Consider the following 26,469-nt stretch of genomic DNA (forward strand, 5'->3'; position numbering starts at 1 on the left):
GGCCTTCAACATCATCCAGCCCCCTCTCACCCCCTTTAGTTCTGAGTACTCACCTCCGCTCGGCGCTGGTCCGGTCCTGCAGGGCTGTCCGGTGAGGAGGTGGTCCGGTGAGGAGGTGGTCCGGGCTGCTATCTTCACCGGGGGCGCCTCTTCTCCGCGCTTCCGGCCCGGAATAGAGCCGTTGCCTAGACAACGACGCATCTGCGTCATTGTCAAGGCAACGTGACTATTCTGAGGCCGGGCCCGAAGCGCTTAGAAGAGGCCTCCCCGGTGAAGATAGCAGCCCGGACCACCTCCTCACCGGACCACCTCCTTACCGGACAGCCCTGCAGGACCGGACCAGCGCCGAGCGGAGGTGAGTACTCAGAACTAAAGGGGGTGAGAGGGGGCTGGATGATGTTGAAGGCCGCAGTGGTCTTCAACCTGCGGACCTCCGGAGGTTTCAAAACTACAACTCCCAGCAAGCCCGGACAGCCGATGGCTGCCCTGGCTTGCTGGGAGTTGTAGTTTTGAAACCTCTGGAGGTCCGCATGTTGAAGACCACTGCGGGTGGGGGAGTTCACTCGAGTATAAGCCGAGGGGGGTGTTTTCAGCACGAAAAATCGTGCTGAAAAACTCGGCTTATACTCGAGTATATACGGTAAATATCCCTAATTCTGATAATCTTTCTGTGTACTGTAGTCCTCCCATTCCCCGTATTACCCTGGTTGCCCGTCTTTGAACCCTCTCCAGCTCCACTATATATTTCTTGTACACTGGTGCCCAGTACTGTACACAGTATTCTATGTGTGGTCTGACTAGTGATTTTTAGAGCGGTATAATTATTTCCTTGTCGTGGGCATCTATGCCCCTATTGATGCCTCCCATGATTTTATTTGCCTTGGCCGCAGCTGCCCGACGCTGGTCACTACAGCTAAATTTACTGTTAACTAAGACTCCCAAGTCCTTTTCCATGTCAGTCGTCCCAAGTGTGCTCTCATTTAATACATAATCCCAGCCCAGATCTTTCCTCCCCATGTGCATTACCTTTCATTTATCAGTGTTTAACCTCATCTGCCACTTCCCAGCCCAAACCTCCAACTTATCCAGATCCATTTGTAACAGTGCACTGTCCTCTATAGTGTTTACCACTTTACAGAGTTTAGTATCATCTGCAAAGGTTGCAACTTTACTATTCAAATCCTCTACAAGGTCATTAATGAATATATTAAATAGAACAGGACCAAAGACTGATCCCTGTGTTACTCCACTAGTAACAGTCACCCAATCAGAATAAGTATCATTAATAACCACCCTCTGTTTCCTATCACTGAGCCAGTTACTTACCCACTTACACACATTCTCCCCCAGCCCAATCCTTCTCATTTTATGCACCAACCTTTTATGTGGCATTATGAGCTCACCTCCTCATAAAAGCTAATCAGGTTAGTTTGACAGGACCGATCCCTCATAAAGCCATGCTGATATGGAGTCATACATTTATTTTTATCAAGCTATTCCAAAATAGCATCTCTTAGAAAACCATCAAAAAATTTACATACAACAGAGGTTAAACCAACAGGTCTATAATTTCCGGGGTCACTTTTTGCCCCTTTTTAAATATTGGCACCACATTTGCTATGCGCCAGTCCTGGGGAACATTCCCTGTCACTATAGAGTCCCTGAATATTAAAAATAGGGGTCTGCCTATTACATTACTTAATTCCTTTAGAACATGGGGGTGAATGCCATCTGGACCTAGTGATTTGTCTTTTTAGGTTTTTTGTAGGTGGCACTGTACTTCTTCCTGGGTTAGACAGGTGACCTGTACTGGGGAGTTTACCTTATCTTGCTGTATTTCACCTGGCATTTCATTTTCCTTGGTGAATACAGTGGAGAAGAATTTGTTTAATATATTTGCTTTTTCCTGATCCCCGTTTATAATCTCTTCCTCATCATTTTTTAAAGGGCATACACTTTCATTTTTGACCTTTTTGCTATCTATATAGTTAAAGAACATTTTGGGGTTAGTTTTACTCTCTTGGGCAATGAGTGGCTGAATGACACAGCGTGGAGTTGTTGGCAGCATGAGGAGACCATATAGTTTCTGAATGACACAGCATGGAGGTGTTGGCAGCATGAGGAGACCATATAGTGGCTGAATGACACAGCTTGGATGTGGCTGAAGCATGAGGAGACCATATAGTGGCTGAATGACACAGTGTGGAGGTGATGGCAGCATGAGGAGACCATATAGTGGCTAAATGACACAGCGCGGAGGTGTTGGCAGCATGAGGAGACCATATAGTGTCATTTATCCAATATATGGTCTCTTCATGCTGCCAACACCTCCACAATGTGAACGACACATCGTGGAGGTGTTGGCAGCATGAGGAGACCATATAGTGGCTGAATAACACAGCGTGGAGGTGTTGGAAGCATGAGGAGGCCATATAGTGGCTAAACGACACAGCATGGAGGTGGCGGCAGCATGAGTAGACACTATGGCTTCACAATCCCTAAGATTAAAAGATGAATTTTGAAATTTAAATTGCAGATTTATGGTAGCTAATGCTACCATAAATTTTTTTAGGCCTATCCCAGGCCCAGCAGCATCAGCAAACCATATATTGGCTGAATGACACAGCCTGGAGTTGGCTGAATCATGAAGAGACCATATAGTGGCTGAATGGCACAATCTGGAGTTGGCTGAAGCATGAGGAGACCATATAGTGTCTGAATGGCACAGCCTGGAATTGGCTGAAGCATGAGGAGAACATATAGTTTCTGAATGGCACAGCCTGGAGTTGGCAGAAGCATGAGGAGACCCTTGAAATTAAAGATTTTGAAACTTAAGGTTTTTAAATTTGAAATTGAGAATTTTGAAATTTAAATTTGAACTCCCAAGTTTTAGTGTCCCGGGCCCGGTGTGTGGGTAAAAAGGACCAAATTTAACAAGGAGTCACAGGGCAGCACAATGAGAGACCCTGGAGGTGACATCAGTATGAGGAGACCAAATAGTGACTGATTGACTGCCTGGAGTTTGTGGCAGCATGAAGAGACCATATAGTGGCTGAATGGCACAGCCTGGAGTTGGCTGAAGCATGAGAATAACATATAGTGGCTGAATGAGACTGCCTGGAGGCGGCAGCAGCATCAGGAGTCCTGAAAGTTACCCTTATGTAGAGGAATTTCTGAAACATTAATTATGTTTTACAGTATCCATGATAACACAATAAGAGAGCATGGAGGTAGCAGCATAAGCATGAGGACACCATATGGCGGTACAATGACAGAGCCTGGAGGTTGTAGCATCAGCATGAGGAAACCATATGGTGGCACAATAACAGAGCATGGAGGAGGTAGCATCAGCATGAAGAGACCATAGAGCAGCACAATTAGAGAACATGAAGGTGCAGCATAAGCATGATGAGATCAGATGGCGGTACAATGACAGAGCCTTGAGGTGGTAGCATCAGCATGAGGAAACCATATGGTGGCACAATAACAGAGCGTGGAGGAGGTAGCATTAGCATGAGGAGACCATAGAGCAGCACAATGAGAGAGCCTGGAGGTGGCAGCATCAGCATGAGGGGACCATATGGCGGTACAATGACAGCCTGGAGGTGGCAGCATTAGTATGAGGAGACCATAGAGCAGCACAATGACAGAGCCTTGAGGTGGCAGCAGCAGCATGAAGGCCATGCCAAGTGAGGGTTGATTCTGAGGAATCCACTGACTGTTGACTGGGGGTGTTGGATGTCACTTGGGATGACCGAGTAAACCAATCAATCACGGCTGCTGGGTTGCTGGTCGAGACACGACTGCTAGCTGACATAGGGAGCTCAGACCTCTTGCTGTGACTCCGGCTGCCACACACCCCTACTCTGCTGGGACCTCTGCCTGCGCCTGATGAATTTAGACTTCTGCCACTCCACTGTGCACATCCTGGCAATACTCTGCCTGACATACTTATTGCATATAAAAGGGGAGTACAATACGCATCACTACGCTTAAAACAGTATTTGTCTAGAACAGCAGCAGGTGTGTACTATTAGCTGTCCTTTCACAGTATATCGGCCCTTGACAGATTAACAGGTACAAAATAGTACATTACTTAGAGGTAGGTATGTGGTATCATATATGCACTTATGAGTGCAAAAAAATGCGGTACAGTACGCTTAAAAAAAACATATTTTAGTAAAACCCCAGCTGGTGATTACTTTTCCCTGGACTTTTACAGTATGTAGGCCCACGACAGATTACCAGTTACAAAATAGTACACTACTTAGATGTACGTATGTGGTATGCACTTATGAGGGCAGAAAAATACAATACAGTACACTTAAAAAATATTCTGAATACAACACAAGCCGGTGAGTACTTTTGCCTGGACTTTTACAGTATGTAGGCCTTTGACAGATTTACAGGTACAAAATAGTACACTACTTAGATGTACGTATGTGGTATCAGGTATGCACCTATGAGGGCAGAAAAATTCGATACAGTATGCTTAAAAAAAACATATTTTAGTAAAACACCAGCCGGTGATTACTTTTGCCAGGACTTTTGCAAGCACACGACAGATTAGCAGGTAAAAAATAGTACACTACTTATAGATGTAGGTATGTGGTATGCACTTATGAGGGCAGAAAAATGTGCTACAGTAGGCTTAAAAATACATATTTTTGTAAAACACCAGCCGGTGATTACTTTTCCCTGGACTTTCACAGTATATAGGCCCACGACAGATTAGCAGGTAACAAATAGTACACTAATTAGAGATGTGGGTATGTGGTATACACTTATGAGGGCAGAAAAATGCGGTACAGTACGATTAAAAAAATGTATTTTAGTAAAACACCAGCCGATGATTACTTTTGCCCTGACTTTCACAGTATCTAGGCCCTTGACAGATTAACAGGTACAAAATAGTACACTACTTAGATGTTTGTATGTGTTATGCTCTTATGAGGGCAGAAAAATGTGGTACAGTACGCTTAAAAAACATATTTTTGCACAACACCAGCAGTACACAACAGTGCTGCAGCACAAAAAAGCTGTGTACTAAACACAAAATTGCACTCTGTCAAAGATTATTAGGAATGGACTGCTGTGTATTATACCGTCTACAGACTAGTATAACCAGCAGATGATTTGTTGTGGAACAAAGACACAGAATTGCACAGAAACATTATTCCTGCCTCCTCTGCCAAGGTTTATGAAGTTGAGGCAGCTTGTTGAAATGTATGAGGCAACACACAGCTATCTGTCCTTCTCTGTAATACTATGCGAAGTGAAAGTCACAACAATATCCGTCCTATCTGTATGCAGTGTAATGATTGATATGATTAGCCGCAAAATGGCTGCCATGTTAGATGCCCTGGAGCCTGGACCGCAGTAAATAGAGTTTAATGAAGTGATTCGCAGGATAGAATCGCGGCGATATTCGCATTCATTGTGAATCGAATATTTAATGAAATTTGTAACGAATTCGGGTTCGTCAGCTTCGATTCGCTCATCTCTAGTCAAGATAGCTGCCATCTGACTGTTTGCTAAAATGTTTGGCCAGCCTGACATATAAAAGGGACCATACACTGGTCCACTGATTTCAGCAGTAATGGCCTGTCTAATGCGTATTGGGGCCTTCTGACTATCCCCAAACAGATAGTGTAGTGGAAGGGAATGACCAGGCATTTTGGATTTCAACTGCCCTATCCTTTTGTTCTTGTAGAAATTAACCACCAGCAGAGGAGCCTGGCAGTACCCTTTGTTCTCTACATTCAGAATCCTTGAATCAAGTGTTTATGTGTATGGAAGGACCAGGAGAAATAGTAGGTAGCTGAACAAATGATAAATAGACTTATTATCAGCTTTACTCCCACAATAACAAGGAATTGGGAAAGTAAAACCCCAGAATATCTGATCTTCCCTGGTCATCTGTTTTGGGACACCACAAACATCTTAGATAGTCGAGCAGTCTGGACACTAATTACAGGCACAGCCAACTTTCATCAAATATGTATGGATACCTTAAGATTACCAACAGATTCTGCTGCTAAAAATACTGCATCTGCCAATGGTCTTGTGATAAATATCTCATGTCTATGGTGACGGTGAGTTTTCAACTATACACCTTTATTCATGTGCTGCATTGCTCTTACAATATTTCTTCACACATTGTAACTCTCCTGTAGTATATCTGTATGAGAGAAGACATACTCTCACTGACCTTATGCCATACAGATAGAAAAGAATACCTATGTTTATCATTTTTGTTTGTTTTCTTCACATGTCATGTGCTCTTCTTCTTCTTATGCTTCTAAAGAGGGGTCATACTTCAGATACCGGCACTGTGACCGTCCTTTCATATAACCATCGTTTGATCTCATGGTCACTGTTTGCATCAGTCAAAAGTGGAATCTATGTCATCTACACCACTGGCACCTCCTCCATCTCAACTTTTGGACTGAATTAAGTCCAGCCCTTGATGTTCAAGGGTCCTGCAAAGTACAGTAGCTATTTCCGACCACTCTATCTCTTGTTTATGCTGTTCTAGCTTCAACCCACTACAGAGTTGGCCACTGTTAGATTGCGATGTGTATTCCCTTTTGTATGGTGGTTTGATGACTGAAGCCACTTACATTTCAAAGTCATGGCACTTGTCCTGAAGAGTCCAGATCTAATCCTGGAGACAGCTGCTCTCTGACCTTGGGGGAGTCCTTCCATGATTCTGTACTTCAAACATTGAGACACAAATCAGCTACAACATAACAATCCTATGTACGGACTTGATCACTTCCTACTAATCTATGATTCTCTTAAACTCCTTGCTGGGGGGTTTCCTACAGTATATCTTGTACTATAGAGTAGATTGGGCTTCATATTTTATTACAAATGTAATAATAATGATTTATCAGGATTGGCTTGGATATGTAGTTCTTATAAATCTCATGTTGTCTTCCTTCTTTACCACACACATGATCCAGTGCATAGTATATTTTGCATTATTATGGTGGACCAATTTTCTCAAAGTGTCATTTGTCTTTAGCTGTTAAAAGGAATGTCAACACAACGACGGAAAAACATGGGGAAAATCACAGACGAGGAAGAATCGCAAAGCGGTGACTGTGATGATGAGGATGAGTGTGAGGACGGATCGGGAAAAAGTAGTTTAAGAATAAGGAATCAGCTGCGCTTTATACCAGGTAAGTTATTTTCTGTGGCCACATAACTAGGAGAAAAGTATGTACTGGTTAAATTCTTGTTTGTTCCCTGTTTGACCAATGAAATGTGTATCATTCAGGACTTAAGCAGGACTGTTAGCAGAAGAACAGGGGGATAAATGACATAAGATAGGGCTAGTCATCAGAATTCCGGGAATATCTTTTTTTTATCGCCACTGTTGTTTCAAACCTTTTTTGTTAATATGCAAATGAGGCCCAAGTGTCCAGGGGGTGTTCCTTAGCATGGCAAGAGCCCAGGTAAGTCGAACCCATCTCTTCTTTATCCCCGCTTACATTCATCTATCCCATCTGCCTGACAGGCACTGGATAAAGAAGTGATGGACTGGACTTACTTGGGCTTTTTACATGTCTGGAAACGCCCCCTGGGCACTTGAGCCTCATTTGCATATTAGCAGAAAAGTCTATGGGAATAAAAAAGGTTTGCCAATAATCATCTAGCTACAGGTCCACTTTGAATACACAGTGTTTGCCCTAGTGTATGTATTGGATATAACTCCCTGGTGAATCACAAAGGTCTTTTTTTCAAGTAGGCTTTTATATGTGTGCCATGTAATGCACTAACCTATTTCTTACCACTATCACAAAACACTCTGTTTTAAGTGCTGTACTACATTTCAATTAATAGCAATCTGTGAACATAGATGCTGCAAATATCCTGTCAGTGGATTCAGACAGCTTGTACCACCGACAGCGTGTTCCTCTGACATATAATTGACCATTAAATATTGTAATAGAAAATGTCCTCCTTTGATCATGGTATTACAGTTTATATATAAAGTTGAGTAACTTAAAGTGCAGTGCATAATGTATACTGTTTCTGAGTAATAGCCTTTATTATATCCAAAGCTGCGCTCATAGTTCTTGCTGTTCATCATTAGAAATAATCATCAGATAAATCTTTTAGAACTTAGCTGAACTCCTACAGTGCAGTAGGAAACTTAGATTTTACAGTGCGAAATTCTACCAAACTCTCGGCAGACACTGAACAAGCAGGAGAAACCTGGAGTTTTAGCTCCGGAGCATGCAGTATTGTGACATTAGTGTTAAGTTGTTAGTGCACTTATTCAATGGGACAGCCTAGTGGGCACAGTTTTTGGCCCCTTGTCCAGAAACCTTAGATCTTTATCTATAGAATGTCTGTATCTGTACCGGGTGGAATTTTGATCCATTTTTGGACAAACATGGAATTCTATCTCCCCCCCCCCCCCCACCACCACCACCACCAAAAATTCTGTAGCAAGAAGAAATATAAGGAACTTTCCCTTTACAAAACCAACACTGTAACAAGTGTTACAGTGTTAAAGGGGTATTCTGGTGTAAAACATTTTTTTTTTTTTTTGTGGTGCCGAAAAGTTAAACAAATTTGTAAATGACTTCTATTAAACATCTTTACCCTTCCAGTACTTTTTAGCAGCTGTATGCTACAGAGGAAATTCTTTTATTTTTTAATTTCTTGTTTGTCTTGTCCACAGTGCTCTCTCCTGACACTTCTGTCCGTGCCAGGAACTGTCCAGAGCAGCATAGGTTTGCAATGAACATTTTCTCCTGCTCTGAACAGTCCCTGATACGGGCATCAGGTGTCAGCAGAGAGCACTGTGGACAAGACAAAAAGGAAATTAAAAAAGAGAAGAATTTCCTCTGTAGCATACAGCTGCTAAAAAGTACTGGAAGGGTAACAATTTTTTAATGGAAGTCATTTACAAATCTGTTTAACTTTCTGGCACCAGTTGATTTAAAAACAAATGTTTTCCACCAGAGTACCCCTTTAAATATATGACTATGTATTATGTCCCAAGGATCATTCTTGACAGTTTAACACCCAACAGCATGCATTAAAAGATTTCCATACCGTATATGGAATTTTTTGATGCATTCTATAACTATTAAAATGTAGATAAATAGCACTGGTAAATCTGTAGACAATTATTGTTGACCTCAATGCCGAAACCTTGAAGAAAGAGTTATTCTATCTATTGTGTTATGTCATTTGTTATTTTTTTTTTAAATGTTTTAAATCCTATATGGCACCATTAGCTTTCCTACTACATGAGCGTTAAAGGGGTATTCTGTGATTTTTTTGTGTTACAGGGGCTGTAAAGTTAGTGTAGTTCATAATATAGTTTCTGTACCTGTGTTTGATGGCTGGTCTTGCAATTCTTATGTGATCTTTTCCCAGCTGTTCATTTTTAGCAGCATACAAAATGATTGTTGCCTCAGGCTTTTCCCAGGTTGCAGTGCAGCCTAAGAGATTATATCACCAGTAAGGTGTTGAAAGGAAGCCTGTCTGCTTCAATGGGTGGAGTGACCGCTGGGCTGGTTGGGAGGGAAATGATTCTCCACAGGGCTGCAGGGAATTGTAATTTCAATCACAGCACACATGGAAAGAAGCTCAGCTGTGCTGCAATGGGTGGGGTGATTGATGTGTAGGAGGGAAAAAGAGACCTTACACTTACAAACAAGGGATCCTGGGACTTTCATGTACAGAGTGATGTAGTTGTTGCAATAACAACAATAATGGCCATTGGAATTTATACTTTTAGATTATTTTTGTACTTATGGTTGACTTTAATGACTTGCCCTAAGGACTTTATATGGGGTGATCATGGGTTTGGTGCTCAGCCCTGGATCTCAGGAGTATTTGTTAAGCTTAGACTGGCGATGTTTTTTATATGTAAAGTGTCCCTGTCATTATAAAGCAATTTTTAATATAAAGCAGAGACATATCGATTGTTTTGGTCTCTAGGTATAGCTGGGCCAAGTTTGTGGCTTGACACTTCACTCCTCAACTCTCTGCAATGTCGCTACAAGAGGCGAGCTGTATTTAAACTCTATGAAGCTCATTTTGTGCAACTAGACATAGATCGTGAGGACCAGGGATAGAAGAGCACAGCTGCATGCTTCCCCCAGCTATGTCTAGAGATAAGTGGGTGTCTGTTCTTTCATTCACTTTCTGTAGCTCATCCCAAATTTTCTTTATCATTTCAAATTTACATAAATGCAAAATCTGATCATCCTCTATAATAATGTAAATAGTGCTTTCTGATGCGTCTATATCCCATAATCTGGTAAAGGCTCCTGTGTGTATTTTGTGACTTTCAATGTGGTGATCTTGGGTTTGGCACTCGGCACCAGATCTCATGAGAACTTGGCACCACTCTGTGGTTCGAGTCCAACTGTTGAACTACAGAGTTACATTACCATCTAAAACTGTTGCAACACATGCTTTTTTAAGTTTTTGACCCTATAACCTTGTTCTTGTTTCTTTCTTAAACAAAAAAGGCTTGACATATGTGTCTGTCTTTTTAACTTGGGAGCAATAGTCATTTTCTTAAAAACTTTTGATTTATCTTCCAGTGTTTTGAGACTAACCCTTGTGTCTGTCTTCTGGTGACATGGGACCTATTAAAGTCATGATTTAAGCAAACTTGTAAAGTGTCAAGCCTAAAAGTTTGTAAGCGACTATAAACATATGCTTGTAAGCAGTCAGCGCTAAGAAATTCATTATTATGTTACCCTAGTGAAATAACAAAGCATACAGGGATATTTTATGATGAAATTTTTATTATTTCCAACATCTGTAATGCATGACTGTGTATCCAAGGCAGATACTCCAACATAAAGAAATAATTAATATGCCTTTATATATTATGTGTCTGACATTGAATGTGTATGTATATCTTTGTTAAGCCAATGTTTCATTAAACTGTACCATAATGTTATTTTATTAGTTAAAGTAAACTTTACTAATAAAACCAATACACAATTTTGTGTCTACACCAGATCCTAAGAGACACGCAAAGCAGCTCTCTGATGCCACCTTTTGGATGCAGCTTTCCCTTTAAGTCAGTGTTTCACTCCCATAAGGAGCCTTAGAACATGACTGGGCATTTATGACTAGCCAGAAATCTCTCCAGAATGAAAGACTACTTATCTGTACACAACTGTTTCAGCGTAACTGTTTCGGGACCATTGTTGTGGGACCAAAGAGGTAATGTTTCTCCTTGAGGAGAGCATAATAAAGACATGTAGAGACTTATAGGCAAGTCATGCTTTATTGGAGATTCTGGGAAAAATAATATAAATATCTGATGCCATCTTTTGGAGGGAGCTTCCCTTTCAAGTCAATGTTCCACTCTGATAAGTAGCCTTATAACATGACTGGGGATTTATGACAAACCGGAAATCTCTTCAGAAGGAGAGATTGCCTGTTGACAAGGAGAAACATTACCCCTTTGGTCACACCGGCATTTGTCAGACATGGAAAAAGGAATTCAACTGGAATCCCAATGGAATCAATGTAAGGGTTCATTTAATATCACCCTAACATACCAAGTAAACCAGCACTTGAGGAATCATGTTAGTTAAAGGGGTACTCAGCTCTTAGACACCTTGTTCCCTATCCAAAGGATAGGGGATAAGATGTCTGATCGCAGGAGTTCCACTGCTGGGACCCTCCGTGATCTCCATGTGGCACCCGGTATTCTAAACATTTGTTTAGAATGCTGGGTTCCAGCAGCAGTGGTTGTGATGTCCCTTTCATGATGTAATGCCATGCTGTCAAGCCCCTTCCATAGACATGAATGAAAGGGGAGTGGCGTCATGACCACGGCGCCGAACCCAGTGATTGGAACGGAAAGTTCAGAATGCTGGGGTGGCGTGTAGGAAATTGCGGGGGATCCCAGTGGCGGGATCCGCATGGTCAGACATCTTATCCCCTATCCTTTTCATAGGGTACAAGATGTCTAGGGGCGCAGTACCCCTTTAAAGTAGCCTTGGAGGTGTGTGGCACTAAGTTAACGTGGTAGGTACCAGTAGAGTCAGTATATTGCATCAGTATTATGAAGCTAAAACCAGGGGTAGATCCCACCCCTGAAAAGTTATAGAAAGTTTTCTTTTTTCTTCCCTTTGCATCTAGTCTTGATTTTGGCATCAAAATACTGATGCAGAATACTGACCAAATCTGCAGTGTGTGAATAAGGCCTTACTGTGCACTTGTTGCACCTCTGCAATTGTAGCTATGGAGCTACTTTCACAAGGTTACTTTGGTGTTGATTTTGACTGCCTGTCTTGTATGAAAAACTAAGACTTGATCACATCATTGACGCAAGTCACGGCAAAGCTACAGAACTCGAAAAATGTCCCAAGTGACTGAGATTTCAGCCAAAGATTACTTTCTTCTTTTTGCATTCAGGCCAACAGATCTTTGTCCTGAGGATTATTCTCATGTTATGTGTTGCTTGGCAATTGTTGTCTTCATATAGATCAGAAACCTTTTCCATAGCAATAGAAAAATCCCATGACACATTGCTGGAGAGCCAACAATAGATATTTTCTTCTGACTATGTTTCAAAATATGGAATCGTATAGTAATAGAATAAGTAAGCAATACTCTAAGTGCTGCTATGCAAAGGCTGATAGAAAAGTACATAAGAGATTACATCAGGCGTATTTGTGCCCTGATGTAATAGGTGCGTCTCGGAGATCTGTTACCCGCCCAGCACAGGGCTTTAATTTTGTGCTGACTTCAGAGAATTTCTCCGTTATTGAATTTTCTTTGCTTAGTGACTACTGAACCACAGACTCAAATAACAGAGAAAGCCGTGTACTTTTTGGAATCACTTTTATTCTATAGATGGGCTTGGCATTACATTATTTATTATCCTACTCTCTTGCTTCTTAAAAGGCTTTGATGGTCTTCTACACCATGGGCTATGAAATGAAATTCTTTACCACAGTAGCTGAGAATTACCAATTGTTGGGATAATACATTTTATATCAGATCTGATTTTAAGCTTGCTTTTTTAGAACAATCTCCTGCCGTCTCAGATAAGCGTAGACTCTGAAGGGTTTAAGTTTGTGTTTTTCTTGACTGCTCCACTTCATAAAGTATGTACCAAAGATGGGTGTTTGCTATGTACAAGAAAATTTTTTTTTTTCTTTAAACCTTTACTTCTAGGGTATTTGTGTCTAATACTTGGTCTTTCTAGAACCTAGGTTCTCAACCTGTGGTATATCTACCAAGGGGGGTATGTACGATGTCTACTGGGGTATTATAATGTCTTCTTGCTTTGCTTTTAAAGGGGTACTCCGCCCCTAGACATCTTATCCCCTATCCAAAGGATAGGGCATAAGATGTCTGATCATGGGGGGGGGTCCCGCCACTGGGAACCCCCGCGATCTCGGCTGCAGCACCCCAGACATCAAGTGTATAGAGCGAACTTTGCTTCGTTCCGGATGACTGGCGATGCGTGGCGGAGGCTCGTGACATCACGGTCACGCCCTGCTTGTGACGTCAAGGACACTTCATGTCCCCTTCCATAGACTTGCATTGAAGGGGCATGGCCGTGATGTTACGAGCGGGTGTGGCCTTGATGTCACGAGCCTCCAGTGCTACACCCGATGCTCTAAATGAATGCCGGTGGAACCCCCTGCGATCAGACATCTTATCCCCTGTCCTTTGGATAGGGTATAAGATGTCTAGGGGCAGAGTACCCCTTTAAAAGGTAGTGTACGGTCATAGTCCTAGAGTACTTTGAGTAAATGGTACTTTACTACTCTTCCAGTTACATAAGAACCTAGAGGACCTAGGTTTGTCTTTACAATTGTACTTCCCCAGAAAGTATGCAGAAAAGATAAGGAAGAGGTTTTTCACTTTCACAAACAATTCTCCACTTGAGTTCCAAGGTATCTATACCTTATAGCCACTTGAGTCGCTGTTCCACTCTATTAGCTAAAACTGAAAGCAACATCTCAAGGTTTGGTCAGTGGCCGAAGACTAACAAAATTCCATAAGTAACCCACAAAGCTTCTCATTGTGTTTAGGACAATTTTTTATTTATTTTTTGTTTAGCACAAGGCTGCAACATAACAAAATGTGAGAAAAAGTGAAAAGACGTAAAGACTTTCAGAATGCATTGTTTACACAATATAAAGGCATGCAGGAACATCTTGTTAACATTTTCTAAAGATGCTGGGTCACAATTGTTTGAATAATTGGAAGACATTTTGGAAACCTTTCTTCCCCCCGCAGTCCCTCCTGAACCCTGTCAACACGTTACTTTTCCTATTCCTTCAATGAAAGTAAATATTTTACTTCCACAACTTTCTTTTTGGGAGGTAAAGTCTAGAGAAAGAGACAATTTCTTAACAATATATGGACATTTCGAACCGAGTCAGACCAGGTGGTATGTGCTAATGGATTGACAAGATAAGCAACCGCAGTAACCTAGTCCCATTGTGCTCTAGCAGAAAGACTTACAAAGACGGTTTTGTGTGCAGAGGAGATAACAATACGGTCCACTGAGTGATTTGGTATACACATACCTGGGCCTCCCTTTTTAAGGATGAATAATCTTATACTAATACTGAACGACTGGCCGGCTGAAAGTTATGAGTCCCGCAAAGAATGCGGTAATTGCTGTGAGGAATACTGAGAAACATGTCTTGTTTTCACCTCTTTCTACTTTCAGTAAAGCAGATGCTGCAAGGACTGGAGAGGAAGACACAAATTGTGATGTCTGGTAAATTCATTGCTTTGGTCTCCAGCTATCATTTTCCAGATGTACCCATATGTGCTTGTACTCTTCACATATCTCGTATAGCCACAAGTCACCATAGTATTATCATGAGCTATGTGAAGTCTGCTTCTTGAATTATTTCAAGTCCTACAAAAGTACATTTTTAGCATGCATCTATACTTTTACTGGAATCGAAAAATAGACATGCAATACTAGTAGAAATGGTTTTTCTAAAGAGCTTGGTGACATGAAAGGAGTTTTCTTGGGATTTGATACTGCTGGCCAATATATGACTGATAGGGTTCCAGTTCTAGTCTCTACTCTCGGGAAATATGATAAGTAACATAACAAAGACAGTCCCCACCACAATTCACAAGGTTTGCTGACTTATTTTCCTACATCCACCTATGGAAGTGGGGAATGAGTCCTGCATCTGCCACAAGTGAAAGAAGAGTCTAAGTCCTTCTTCTCTTGTCCTGCCACATTTCTCCAAAAGTCAAAACACTAAAAATAATAATAAAAAAAAAAAAATATCATATTGCCAGTACAAACTAGATACTGGCACCAGTCTTCAGGTACTGATATCAGCAGGGCCACTGGTTTAACAGCTAGGTGGCAACCCTACTGTTGAAATATTTAGTTATGGTGCCGGGGTAGCAATCCATAGTTGGTGGTAATATTTGCTTAAGATAAACAGTTTGGTTTTTTTACTCCCTATATGGCAGTAATATTTGAAGGTATAGTTTTCCCCTTATATTGTGGTATTATTTGGTGTACCATAGATACAGATTGGGGCACAGCATGATATGTCCACTCTATTTGCCAATACAGTTTATGCTAATGAACCCAAGGATAGTCAATGAAAATGTTTAGTAAATCTATGACTCTCTTTTCCTGTCAAAAAATTATTATTTTTTGTGTCAGCAATAGTGGCGGAGAAACTTTACTCACATTCCATACCAAATGTCATTAGTGTTTTGTCTTTAGTTTTCTATCTGCAGAAAACAGGTGTAACTATATTCAAACATAACCACTATTGACCAAATGGGTCTTGTCTAGGGGAGCAGGAGCTTTAAATATGGCCCTGGTATACTGAACATCACCATGTGCATGCATGCAAGTGCATTCTTTGAAGAGATTAGTTACTTTCTGTTTGACAATGTGATGGGCACATTTGGGTTTCCCAGGTGTTACAAAAATTCCTACCTGTATGTATAATCCAAATATAATCTTCCAAAGAATAACTGTAATGATTTGGAACAGTTTTTCATGGTTTGGCCTAGACCCCTTCAGTAACAGAGCAAAATGTATGCCTCCAGCTTTGTAGCAACAGTTCTCCAGCATGATAATATCCCATGCAGAAAGTCTATGTATATATATATATATATATATATATATATATATCCCAAAAAACCAAGACATACATTACAAATAATACCCCTACACAAGAGACAAATAATCCCACCACACCAAGACCAATACCAATACCACACCAATAAAATTTACTATATACAGATAATAGAGTAGTTAGGCCCCTTTAAAGGAGTAGCGGTAACAGCATATAAATGCCCGCTTGACTGTTTGCATAATCCAGGCTACCTCCTTTTACCACCTTTGACCACCGCCAAGTATTCTCATCTCAGCCATCATTGTCTGAAATGGGAATACTCTTTAAAGGGGTACTCCGGTGCTCCAGCGTTCTGCTGAACATTTTGTTCAGAAACCCGGGTCCCTGCAAGCAGTAGTCGTGACGTCAAAGCCACACTCCCACATGATATCACACCATGCCCCCTCCATTCATGTCTATGGGAGGGGGGTGTCATCTGACACGCCCCCTCCTATAGACATGAATGGAAGGGGCATGACGTGACGTCATGAAGGGTAGTGGCCATGACGTCACAACCACTGCTGCAGGAACCCTGCGTTCTAAACAAATGCCGTGTACTGGGGGAGATTGTGGGGGACTCCAGCTAATATAAATAGGGATAGAGATATTGTAAATAGATATTGTATTGTTAGTTTCCACCCTTAACTTACAGCAACAATGAACAATGACAATTAAAAAAATTCCAAGTATTGAAAAGAAGCTTTTTGGATCCAATACTAGTGTTGGCTTAAAGAAGACAAATGAGAAAAACTCCTCTGCGTGAATTAGGTCTTGACTTAAAAAAAAAAATTCTTTAAATTAAGGAATCTGTAGTCCGCGTTGGCAGAACATTTACGTTCTTTGCAATGACTTGGTTCCCAAGTGTCACGGTAATTGAATCCTTTATTGTGTTTGTCATGTAGAAGCATTTTATGCCTTATAAAAGTTTATAGCACAATATTAACCTCTGCTTTTGTCTTGCACAATGAGTAAACATTGATGTTGCGGGACTCCAAATCTTTAATAAACTGTCTCATGTTATCCCTATGAATGGTAACATATGCTCTCAATTACTGCTTTCAATAACAATGTGACTAGGCGTGATTTCTTAGTAAAGGAATGTACTGTCTGTTTTCCAGCAAACTTTTGTTAAATAAAACAATTTGTGCATATAATGGCTGCTTTCTGCTTTATATGCCCTATTTAGCAGCAATACATTCGTCTATGGGACCCATTGGTAATGGTAAAAAACTACAAATGAGACCCTTAGAGGGTGGTAGGATAAATGGTATGCTTTAATTCCTATTGGCCTAGGGGAAATAATATCACTTTTCCACTGCACCAATTAAAACTTCACTTTTATTGCAATGCTTTAAAGTCATCATTTGCTTTATATACTGTAACGCTGAGCGCTCCCGGTCCCGCTGCATCCCCGGAGCACTCGCGGCGTCCCTCTGCTTGCAGTGCTCCGGTCGGCGGCGCTGACCGCGAGCGCTGCTCCTCTGTCACCGGAGGGGACGCGATCCACGGGACGTGCCCGCTCACGGATCGCGTCCCATGTCACTTACCAGCCGCATCCCCCTTCACTTCCATCCCGGCCCGCGCGGCCCCGCTCTCTACGGCTCTATGAAATTTAAAGGGCAAGTGCACCACTAATTGGTGCCTGGTCCAATCAGTGCAAAACTTATAAAAACCCACTTCCCCTTCCTGTCCTTGCCAGATCTTGTTGCCCTAGTGCCCTGAGAAAGCATTTTGTGTGTATTCCTAGCCTGTGTATCTAGACCCTTTGCCGTTGCCCCTGACTACGAACCTTTGCCGCCTGCCTTGACCTCTTGCTACGTCCCACCTTGCCTTCACCTTGTCCTTGTGTACCACACCTATCTCAGCTGTCAGTGAGGTCGAGTCGCTATCAGGGGATACGACCTGGGAGTTACCGCCGCAGCAAGTCCATCCCACCTTGCGGCGGGCTCTGGTGAAAACCAGTAACTTCTTAGAACCGGTCCCCTGGTACAGCCCACGTCATCGCCTCACTGACACAGAGGATCCACTACCCATATCCTACCCGTATACCAGTCCGGTTCCTGACAGTAGATCCGGACGTGGATCCCGCTGAGGTGCCGCTGCCAAGTTTCGCTGACCTCACCACCGTGGTTGCCCAGCAGTCTCAACAGATCGCTCAACAAGGACAACAGCTGTTGCAGTTGACCGCCATGTTCCAGCAGCTTCTGCCTCCACAGCGTCAATCATCTCCTCCGCGAGCTCCAGCTTCCCCTCCACTGCGAACTGCCGCTTCTACCTCTTGAGCCCGCCTGTCGCTTCCTGAGAAATTTGATGGGGACTCTAAGATGTGCCGTGGGTTCCTGTCTCAATGTTCCCTGCACCTCGAGATGATGTCAGACCAGTTCCCCACAGAACGGTCTAAGATGGCTTTCGAGGTCAGTTTGTTGTCTGGAAAGGCCTTGTCCTGGGCCACACCGCTTTGGGACCACAACGATCCTGCCACTGCTACTATCCAGTCCTTCTTCTCCGAAGTATGCAGTGTCTTTGAGGAGCCAGCCCGGGCTTCCTCAGCCGAGACGGCTCTTCTGAATCTCGTCCAAGGGAACTCTTCAGTGGGCGAATATGCCATACAGTTCCGTACCCTCGCCTCTGAACTCGCCTGGAACAATGAGGCCCTCTGCGCGACCTTCAAGAAAGGTTTATCCAGCCACATCAAAGATGTTCTGGCCACACGAGAAATTCCTGCTACCCTGTCTGAACTTATCCAGTTGGCCACCCGCATTGATATGCGTTTCTCTGAAAGACGCCAGGAGCTCCACCAAGAAAAGGATCTTGTTCGCACCAGGCGGTTTCTTCGCTTGGCACCTCTCTTCCAGAGTCCACTGCAACCTACTTCTGTGCCTCCCGCCGAGGAGGCTATGCAAGTGGATCGGTCTCGCCTTACCCAAGAAAAGAGGACTCGCCGCAGAAATTAAAATTTGTGCCTGTACTGTGCTAGTACCGAACATTTCCTAAAGGACTGACTGCCCTATTCGTCCTCCGCATCAGGGAAACGCGCGCACCTAGTTAACGTGGGAGAGGCGTTACTAGGTGTGAATTCATCCTCTCCACGTCTGACTATACCTGTGCAGATTTCTACCTGCGAGTACTAATACTTCCTTCTCCGCTGTGGCTTTTCTGGACTCAGGTTCAGCAGGAAATTTCATTGAAGCCTCTCTCATCAATAAATTCAATATCCCTGTTACCCGTCTCGTCAAACCTCTCTTCATTTAATCTGTGAATGGAGAAAGTCTGGTCTGCACCGTGTGTTATCGCACAGAACCTCTGCTCATGAGCGTTGGAGTTCTCCATCATGAGAATATAGAATTTTTTGTATTACCCAACTGTACCTCTGAAATTCTTCTTGGTCTGCCCTTGCTCCAGCGTCATGCACCATCCCTCAACTGGGCCACTGGGGACATTAAAAGTTGGGTATCTTCCTGCCACAAACGATATCTCAAGTCTTTTCCTACCTGTCAAGTCGCCTTCGCCACACCATTGCCAGGCCTTCCTAAAGCCTATCAGTACTACTCTGATGTTCTCTCTAAAAAGCAAGCAGAAGTCTTACCGCCACACAGAGCCTTTGACTGTCCTATTGATTTGCTTCCTGGCACTACTCCACCCCGTGGCAGGATTTTCCCACTATCCGCTCCTGAAACGCAGGCCATGTCTGAATATTTACAAGAAAACCTTAAAAAGGGTTTTATCCGAAAGGCTTCTTTTTCGTTGCCAAAAAAGATGGATCCCTACGGCCTTGCATTGATTACCGCGGTCTTAACAAAATCACTGTAAAGAACCGTTATCCTCTGCCTCGCATCTCAGAACTATTTGATCGCCTGCGGGGAGCAAAATTTTTTACCAAGCTCGATCTCAGGGGTGCCTATAATCTCATCCGTATTCGAGAAGGTGATGAATGGAAAACCACCTTCAATACTAGAGATGGACACTTTGAGTACCTTGTCATGCCCTTCGGGCTTTGCAACGCCCCTGCAGTCTTTCAGGACTTTGTCAATGAGATTTTTCGGGACATGTTGTATTCCTGTGTGGTAGTCTATCTTGATGACATCCTAATTTTTTCCCCAAACCTAGACGAACACCGCCTCCATGTCCGTCAAGTGCTTCAGCGCCTACGCAAAAACCAACTTTATGCCAAAATTGAAAAATGTCTCTTTGAGCGCAGCAGTCTACCCTTCCTGGGATACATAGTGTCCGGTCAAGGCCTTCAAATGGACCCTGACAAGCTATCGGCGGTAATAGATTGGCCACGCCCCACTGGTCTGCGAGCTATCCAACAATTTCTCGGATTTGCTAATTATTACCGACAATTCATTCCCCACTTCTCCACCATCGTTGCTCCTATTGTAGCATTGACCAAGAAAAATGCTAATCCGAAATCCTGGCCACCGCAGGCGGAGGAAGCCTTTAACCACCTCAAAGCCGCCTTCGCCTGTGCACCAGTTTTGTCCAGGCTGGATCCTCTGAAGCCTTTCTTTCTTGAGATTGAAGCCTCCTCCTTTGGAGCCGGAGCTGTCCTTCTTCAAAAAACCGCTAAGGGAAAAAACGTCACTTGCGGATTTTTCTCCAAAACTTTTTCTCCTCCTGAAAAAAACTATTCTATAGGTGACCGTGAATTATTGGCCATTAAGTTGGCACTTGAAGAGTGGAGACATCTTCTGGAAGGGTCCCTTCATCCCATCACCATCTACACGGAACCACAAAAATTTGTCTTATCTTCAGTCCGCCCAGCGTTTAAATCCTCGCCAGGTTAGATGGTCGTTGTTTTTTGCCCGTTTCAATTTTCAGATTCATTTTCGCTCTGCGGACAAGAATGTCAGGGCAGATGCTCTATCACGTTCCACCGATGCCTCAGAATCCGAAGCTCTTCCTCAGCACATCATACCTCCAGAGTGTCTGATGATCTCTGCTCCTGCTTCTCTGGTGCCAATTCCTCCGGGAAAAACTTATGTTCCTCCACGTCTTTGCCTCCAAACTCTCAAATGGGGTCATTCCTCCCACCTGGCTGGTCATGCTGGAATCAAAAAGTCCATACAGTTAATTGCCAGACACTATTGGTGGTCCTCCCTGGAGAAAGATGTGACGGATTTCGTACGGACCTGTACAGTGTGTGCACGTGACAAGACTCCACGCCAGAAGCCGGCTGGTCTTCTCCTTCCTCTGCCTGTGCCTGAACAACCATGCTCCCATATAGCTACGGACTTCATCACTGACCTTCCTTCATCTCATGGCAACACTGTCATTTGGGTGGTCGTTGATCGCTTTTCCAAAATGGCTCATTTTGTCCCGCTTCCAGGCCTTCCTTCTGCGCCTCAATTGGCAAAACAATTTTTTCTCCAAATTTTTCGTCTCCACGGGCTTCCCACGCATATTGTCTCTGATAGATGCATTCAATTTGTCTCAAAAGTTTGGAGGGCACTTTGCAGTCAATAAAAAAATCAAATAAAATTTTTCTGTGGAAAGAGTGAACCAGATTCTTGGTGACTACCTGCGACATTTTGTTTCCTCCCGTCAAGATGATTGGGTTGACCTTCTGCCCTGGGCTGAATTCTCGTACAACTTAAAAAATTCAGAATCTTCCTCCAAATCTCCATTTTTTGTGGTGTACGGCCGTCATCCGCTTCCCCCCCTCCCCATTCCCACTTCATCTGGAGTCCCTGCCGTAGATGAATTGACACAAGACTTCTCCTCTATCTGGAAGGAAACTCAAAAGTCGCTCCTACTGGCCTCATCTCGCATGAAGAGACATGCTGATAAAATGAGAAGAATTCCTCCTGTCTTTGCCCCCGGTGACAAAGTGTGGCTCTCTGCCAAATACATCCGTTTCCGTGTCCCTAGCTACAAGCTTGGTCCTCGGTACCTCGGGCCATTTAAAATCAAAAATCAAATCAATTCCGTCTCCTACAAGCTCCATCTTACTTCTTCTCTTTGTATTCCTAACTCTTTCCATGTTTCTCTTCTCAAACCTCTCATATGACTAAGAGCGCTTACAGCGCTTGAAACGCGTTACTTGTTCCTTCCTTGTCCTATGGATTAAACCTGATTTTACCTGCATTGAGCTGGATCTGATCTCCTTCATTTCCCTGATATCGGCTGGTGCCGTCCAGCACCTGGATCCGTGCTCTACTGTCTGGGGCGGGGTGAGCTGGCTTTCACCTTGTTTGCCCTCTCATACTTAACCGCTTTTCTCCCAAGGTCACTGTTCCTGCTCCTGTCTCTGGCTCCTCTGATGTCTTCACTGTCAAGGAGATCCTAGCCTCCAAGGTCGTCCGAGGTAAAAAAAAAAAAAATCTTGTTGATTGGGAGAATTGTGGCCCTGAAGAGAGGTCTTGGGAACCCGAGGCCAATATCCTTGACAAGGAACTCATTCGTAAATTCTTGGGTCCCAAAAAGAGGGGGGAGACCTAAGGTTGGGGGGGTACTGTAACACCAAGCGCTCCGGGCCCCACTGCATCCCCGGAGCGCTCACGGCGTCCCTCTGCTTGCAGCGCTCCGGTCGGCGCCACTGACCCAGAGTGCTGCTCCTCTGTCACCGGAGGGGACGCGATCTGCGGGACGCGATCACGTCCCATGTCACTTACCAGCCGCATCCCCCTTCACTTCCATCCCGGTCAGCGCGGCCCCGCTCTCTAGGGCGCGCGCGTGCCGGCTCTATGAAATTTAAAGGGCCAGTGCACCACTAATTGGTGCCTGGTCCAATCAGTGCAAAACATATAAAAACCCACTTCCCCTTCCTGTCCTTGCTGGATCATGTTGCCCTAGTGCCCTGAGAAAGCGTTTTGTGTGTATCCCTAGCCTGTGTATCCAAACCCTTTGCAGTTGCCCCTGAGTGTGAACTTTTGCCACCTGCCTTGACCTCTTGCTACGTCCGACCTTGCCTTTGCCTTGTCCTTGTGTACCACGCCTATCTCAGCTGTCAGTGAGGTTGAGTCGCTATCAGGGGATATGAGCTGGAAGTTACCACCGCAGCAAGTCCATCCCGCCTTGCGGCGGGCTCTGGTGAAAACCAGTAACTTCTTAGAAACCGGTCCCCTGGTACGGCCCACGTCATCGCCTCACTGACACAGAGGATCCACTACCCATATCCTACCCGCATACCAGTCCGGTTCCTGACATATACCCTTGGCAACAGAGAAGAAAGTTTCAAATATATGGCATCTCTCCTGGCTATTCTCTTTATCACATTTGCATGCAGTGTGTATACAAATATCATATAATATTTCATTATATGATAGTAGTTCACAGTTACTAGCATTGTACGCAATCAGGAGAGATAACCAGGTGCTTAAAGCCTATTGAAAAAGCCCCAATCATTTTTTGCTGATATATGATGCCTTCAGGGGTTTTGTGTGACAATGGCAAGGACACACTATGTTTCAGGCTTCTCTTCACTTTATCTTTATGGTTAGGACCCAGAGGTTTACAGCATGAGGTTATAAAAAATAAATAAATAAATAAATAAGGAAAAAAACTATTGAGCAGAGTCTATACTCAAACAAGGGAAATGATACAAAGCACATTTTGGGTAGTGGAAGAGATACAAACTGATAATAGTATTTGCTGTAAAGGGAACAGCTTCTCACTAGCCAGCCAGCACCCTCCTCTCCAGGCAAAAACCTAAAAACAGCTACAGTCTACAGATCGATAACCATTCTTTATGCAGGAGACTGTGGCTTGGCATATAATCCCCAGTCATGTTTTAAGATGTGGACATTGTTTGTAAGGTAAGCTATCTCCAGTAGGTGGCACTTTAGAGCAAGTTCTTTTTCTTTTAGAAATTTGCTACTTTGCACATTCTTTTCCTATGAGACATTTTAGGGCTTGTAAGATATTATACGCCAGCTTGGCTGTCTCCTCAAAGAGACACACTACTTCCCCAGTCCTACATTGAAAGCCTCTCACTAGCCATCCAGTTCCCTACTCTGTACTGATGAGGGGCAAAAACCCTGAAGCACCTGTCTATGGATAGTTAGCTCCCCCCCCCCCCCCCCCCTTAGGAGGAAATTCTAGTTTGGCATATAATCCCCAGTCATGTTTATAGGCTTGGACATTTGGACATTGATTGTAAAGGAAGCTACCTTCAGTCGGTAACACTGTAGAGAAAGTTTTCCTTTTCCTTCTGTGTGAACCAAAGCCCAATGAATATCTACAAATATATGTCCTTGATTCACAAAATATTGTCTTGTATTTCCTATTAGTTGTCAGACATAATTCTATCCAAGAAACACTATTGCAATTTATGAATTATTTGCTTTCATGAGATTTGTAAGGGAAGCTATTCTCTTGAATAAACCTGCACTTTTTGCAGATGCACAAATACCTCTGGAGGTCAACCCTTGCCACTGCCTGCACATTAGTATGAATGTTTCTTTCTGCCACTAATGTGTTAGCCACCAGAGCTAGACTTTGTCTTTGTACCTTAAAGGAACCGGTCTACTATACTTAAAGAGGGTATCCAGGAATAGAAAAACGCAGCTAATCTCTTTCAAAAACAGCTCCACGTCTGTCTCCAGGTTGTGTGTGGTTTTTATAGCTTGTCTCCATTCACTTCAATGGAACTGAGCTGCAGAACCACACCCATCCTGGAGACAGACGGGGAGCAGTTTTTGAAAGAAAGTAGCTCTGTTTTTCTATTCCTGGATAACACCTTTAACTTGCACATACTGCTTGATATTGGCAAAATAATCCCAAATTTTTTTTTTTCAGGAGCCTTTGCTGCGAATCAGCTTTTGATTTAATTCTGATTTGACAGGTGATTCAGATTTGGGTAAGAGGCACATAGATCAATGCTGCTTACCTTTTGGCCAGGGTACATAAGCAGGGACACCTGTCAAATATTGGATTCCCTACTCCTGTTCCCTGATTAATGATACATACATTGTTTGATCCACTGCTTAGAGGACATTTGCTGCACCAGGTGCATGGAACATTACCGTTTACCTCTGGGAGGCCACAATCCTTGTGGACATGCCGACTCATTGGACCACCAATAGCGTGATTTCGGGAGTTCAAACAGTCAAGATGGCAGCAGGAGGTCTGCTTACATCCTCCATGCTGCTCTTCGGGGATCCATTTACATAGTTTGCCTTCTGGCAGGCTATACAAGTGAATCGCTGATATTACTGATCAGGCTGTGGATGAAAAAATAACAGTTATGGCTCTTAAAAAGCAAAGAGGAAAAACAAAAATGAAAATTAACTGTGTCCTCATGGCCAAAATGGGCAGTCTCTTTAAGGGGTGAAACTAATATCTAGGTTGTCTGGATTTTAGAATAAAAATATCCAGTTGCTGCCCCCTACCACTATGCCCTACTTGTTTTCTGAAACTGCAGCGTAAGGGACACAAAATAGAAAATTCCCAAATTTTGTGACAAGAGATTTTTTGTATAACTTTTGTACGCCACTGGCATACAAGGTTTGATAAAGTCTCTTCATTGTATTAAGTTCACATTTTAGTGGTTAATTCTTGGTAGTTAAAAACATACTATGTAAATACCTATATGGTGCTACAAGGTAGCAGTGAACAAGCATACAGCAGCATAATGTTTTCTGAAATCACAATATCCTACCCTACAATTTCATCATAACCACTAACCATTGAAGCAGTAGCAAGTCTTGTTGAATGTCCCTGACTGTGTGTTCCTCTAGTCTTGAATTACAACCTACCCCCAAAAAATAACATTATATATAACTTGTCTACTAAATATAGAAATCTGGGGTTTTGGTTTATTTTAAGGAAACACAGAGACCAAAAACATTTAGCAACCCAAAGATTATCCTGATTGGACTACAATTTAGCAATTTAAGGGATTAATATATATTTAACATAACTGCAGCTGACAGGTTATCATTTACTCCTTATGTACACATTATTATATAGTAATGAGGTTAACAAGGACTGATGGAGATAGTCACAGAGATCTAATTATTTATGTTTTCTGGTAAATTTCACAAATCTGTCTAAATAGAAATGGAAATTTGTAGTACTTTACAGTTCTGCTTGAACTTGCCAACCTTAGTCTAAAGTAGTAGGAAGTCATATTATCTGGGCAAAAGGCAATACAAACAATACAATACAAAGTGCACTATGAGCCATAATTGTCAAGTAAATAAGGTTGAGAAATACAGACTGTACTGTCTCATACAACTCTTTAACTCAAAGAAAAAAATAATCCCAGCCATTTTATTGAAATCAATAGTGGACAAAGCTTTTCTGAAGACAATTTATTTACAGACAGGCACAGATTAAAGGAAGTATTTTTTCTAACTAATTCTGCTCAGGGTCCTGTACAATAGAAAAAAGGGGT

At 42.9% G+C, this 26,469-nt stretch overlaps 1 protein-coding gene across 1 annotated transcript in view; it reads left to right on the top strand.

Moving 5' to 3' along the window:
- GPC3 (glypican 3) overlaps positions 1-26,469 on the top strand; it is a 534,194-nt gene that overhangs the window by 409,438 nt on the left and 98,287 nt on the right. Inside the window, exon 7 of the mRNA XM_056538460.1 lies at positions 7,031-7,187. Within this exon, the coding sequence (XP_056394435.1) occupies positions 7,031-7,187 (157 nt within the window). The remainder of the gene's footprint in view (positions 1-7,030; positions 7,188-26,469) is intronic.

Source organism: Hyla sarda, chromosome 9 (genome assembly GCF_029499605.1).
Source record: "Hyla sarda isolate aHylSar1 chromosome 9, aHylSar1.hap1, whole genome shotgun sequence".
Taxonomy (NCBI): Eukaryota; Metazoa; Chordata; class Amphibia; order Anura; family Hylidae; genus Hyla; species Hyla sarda.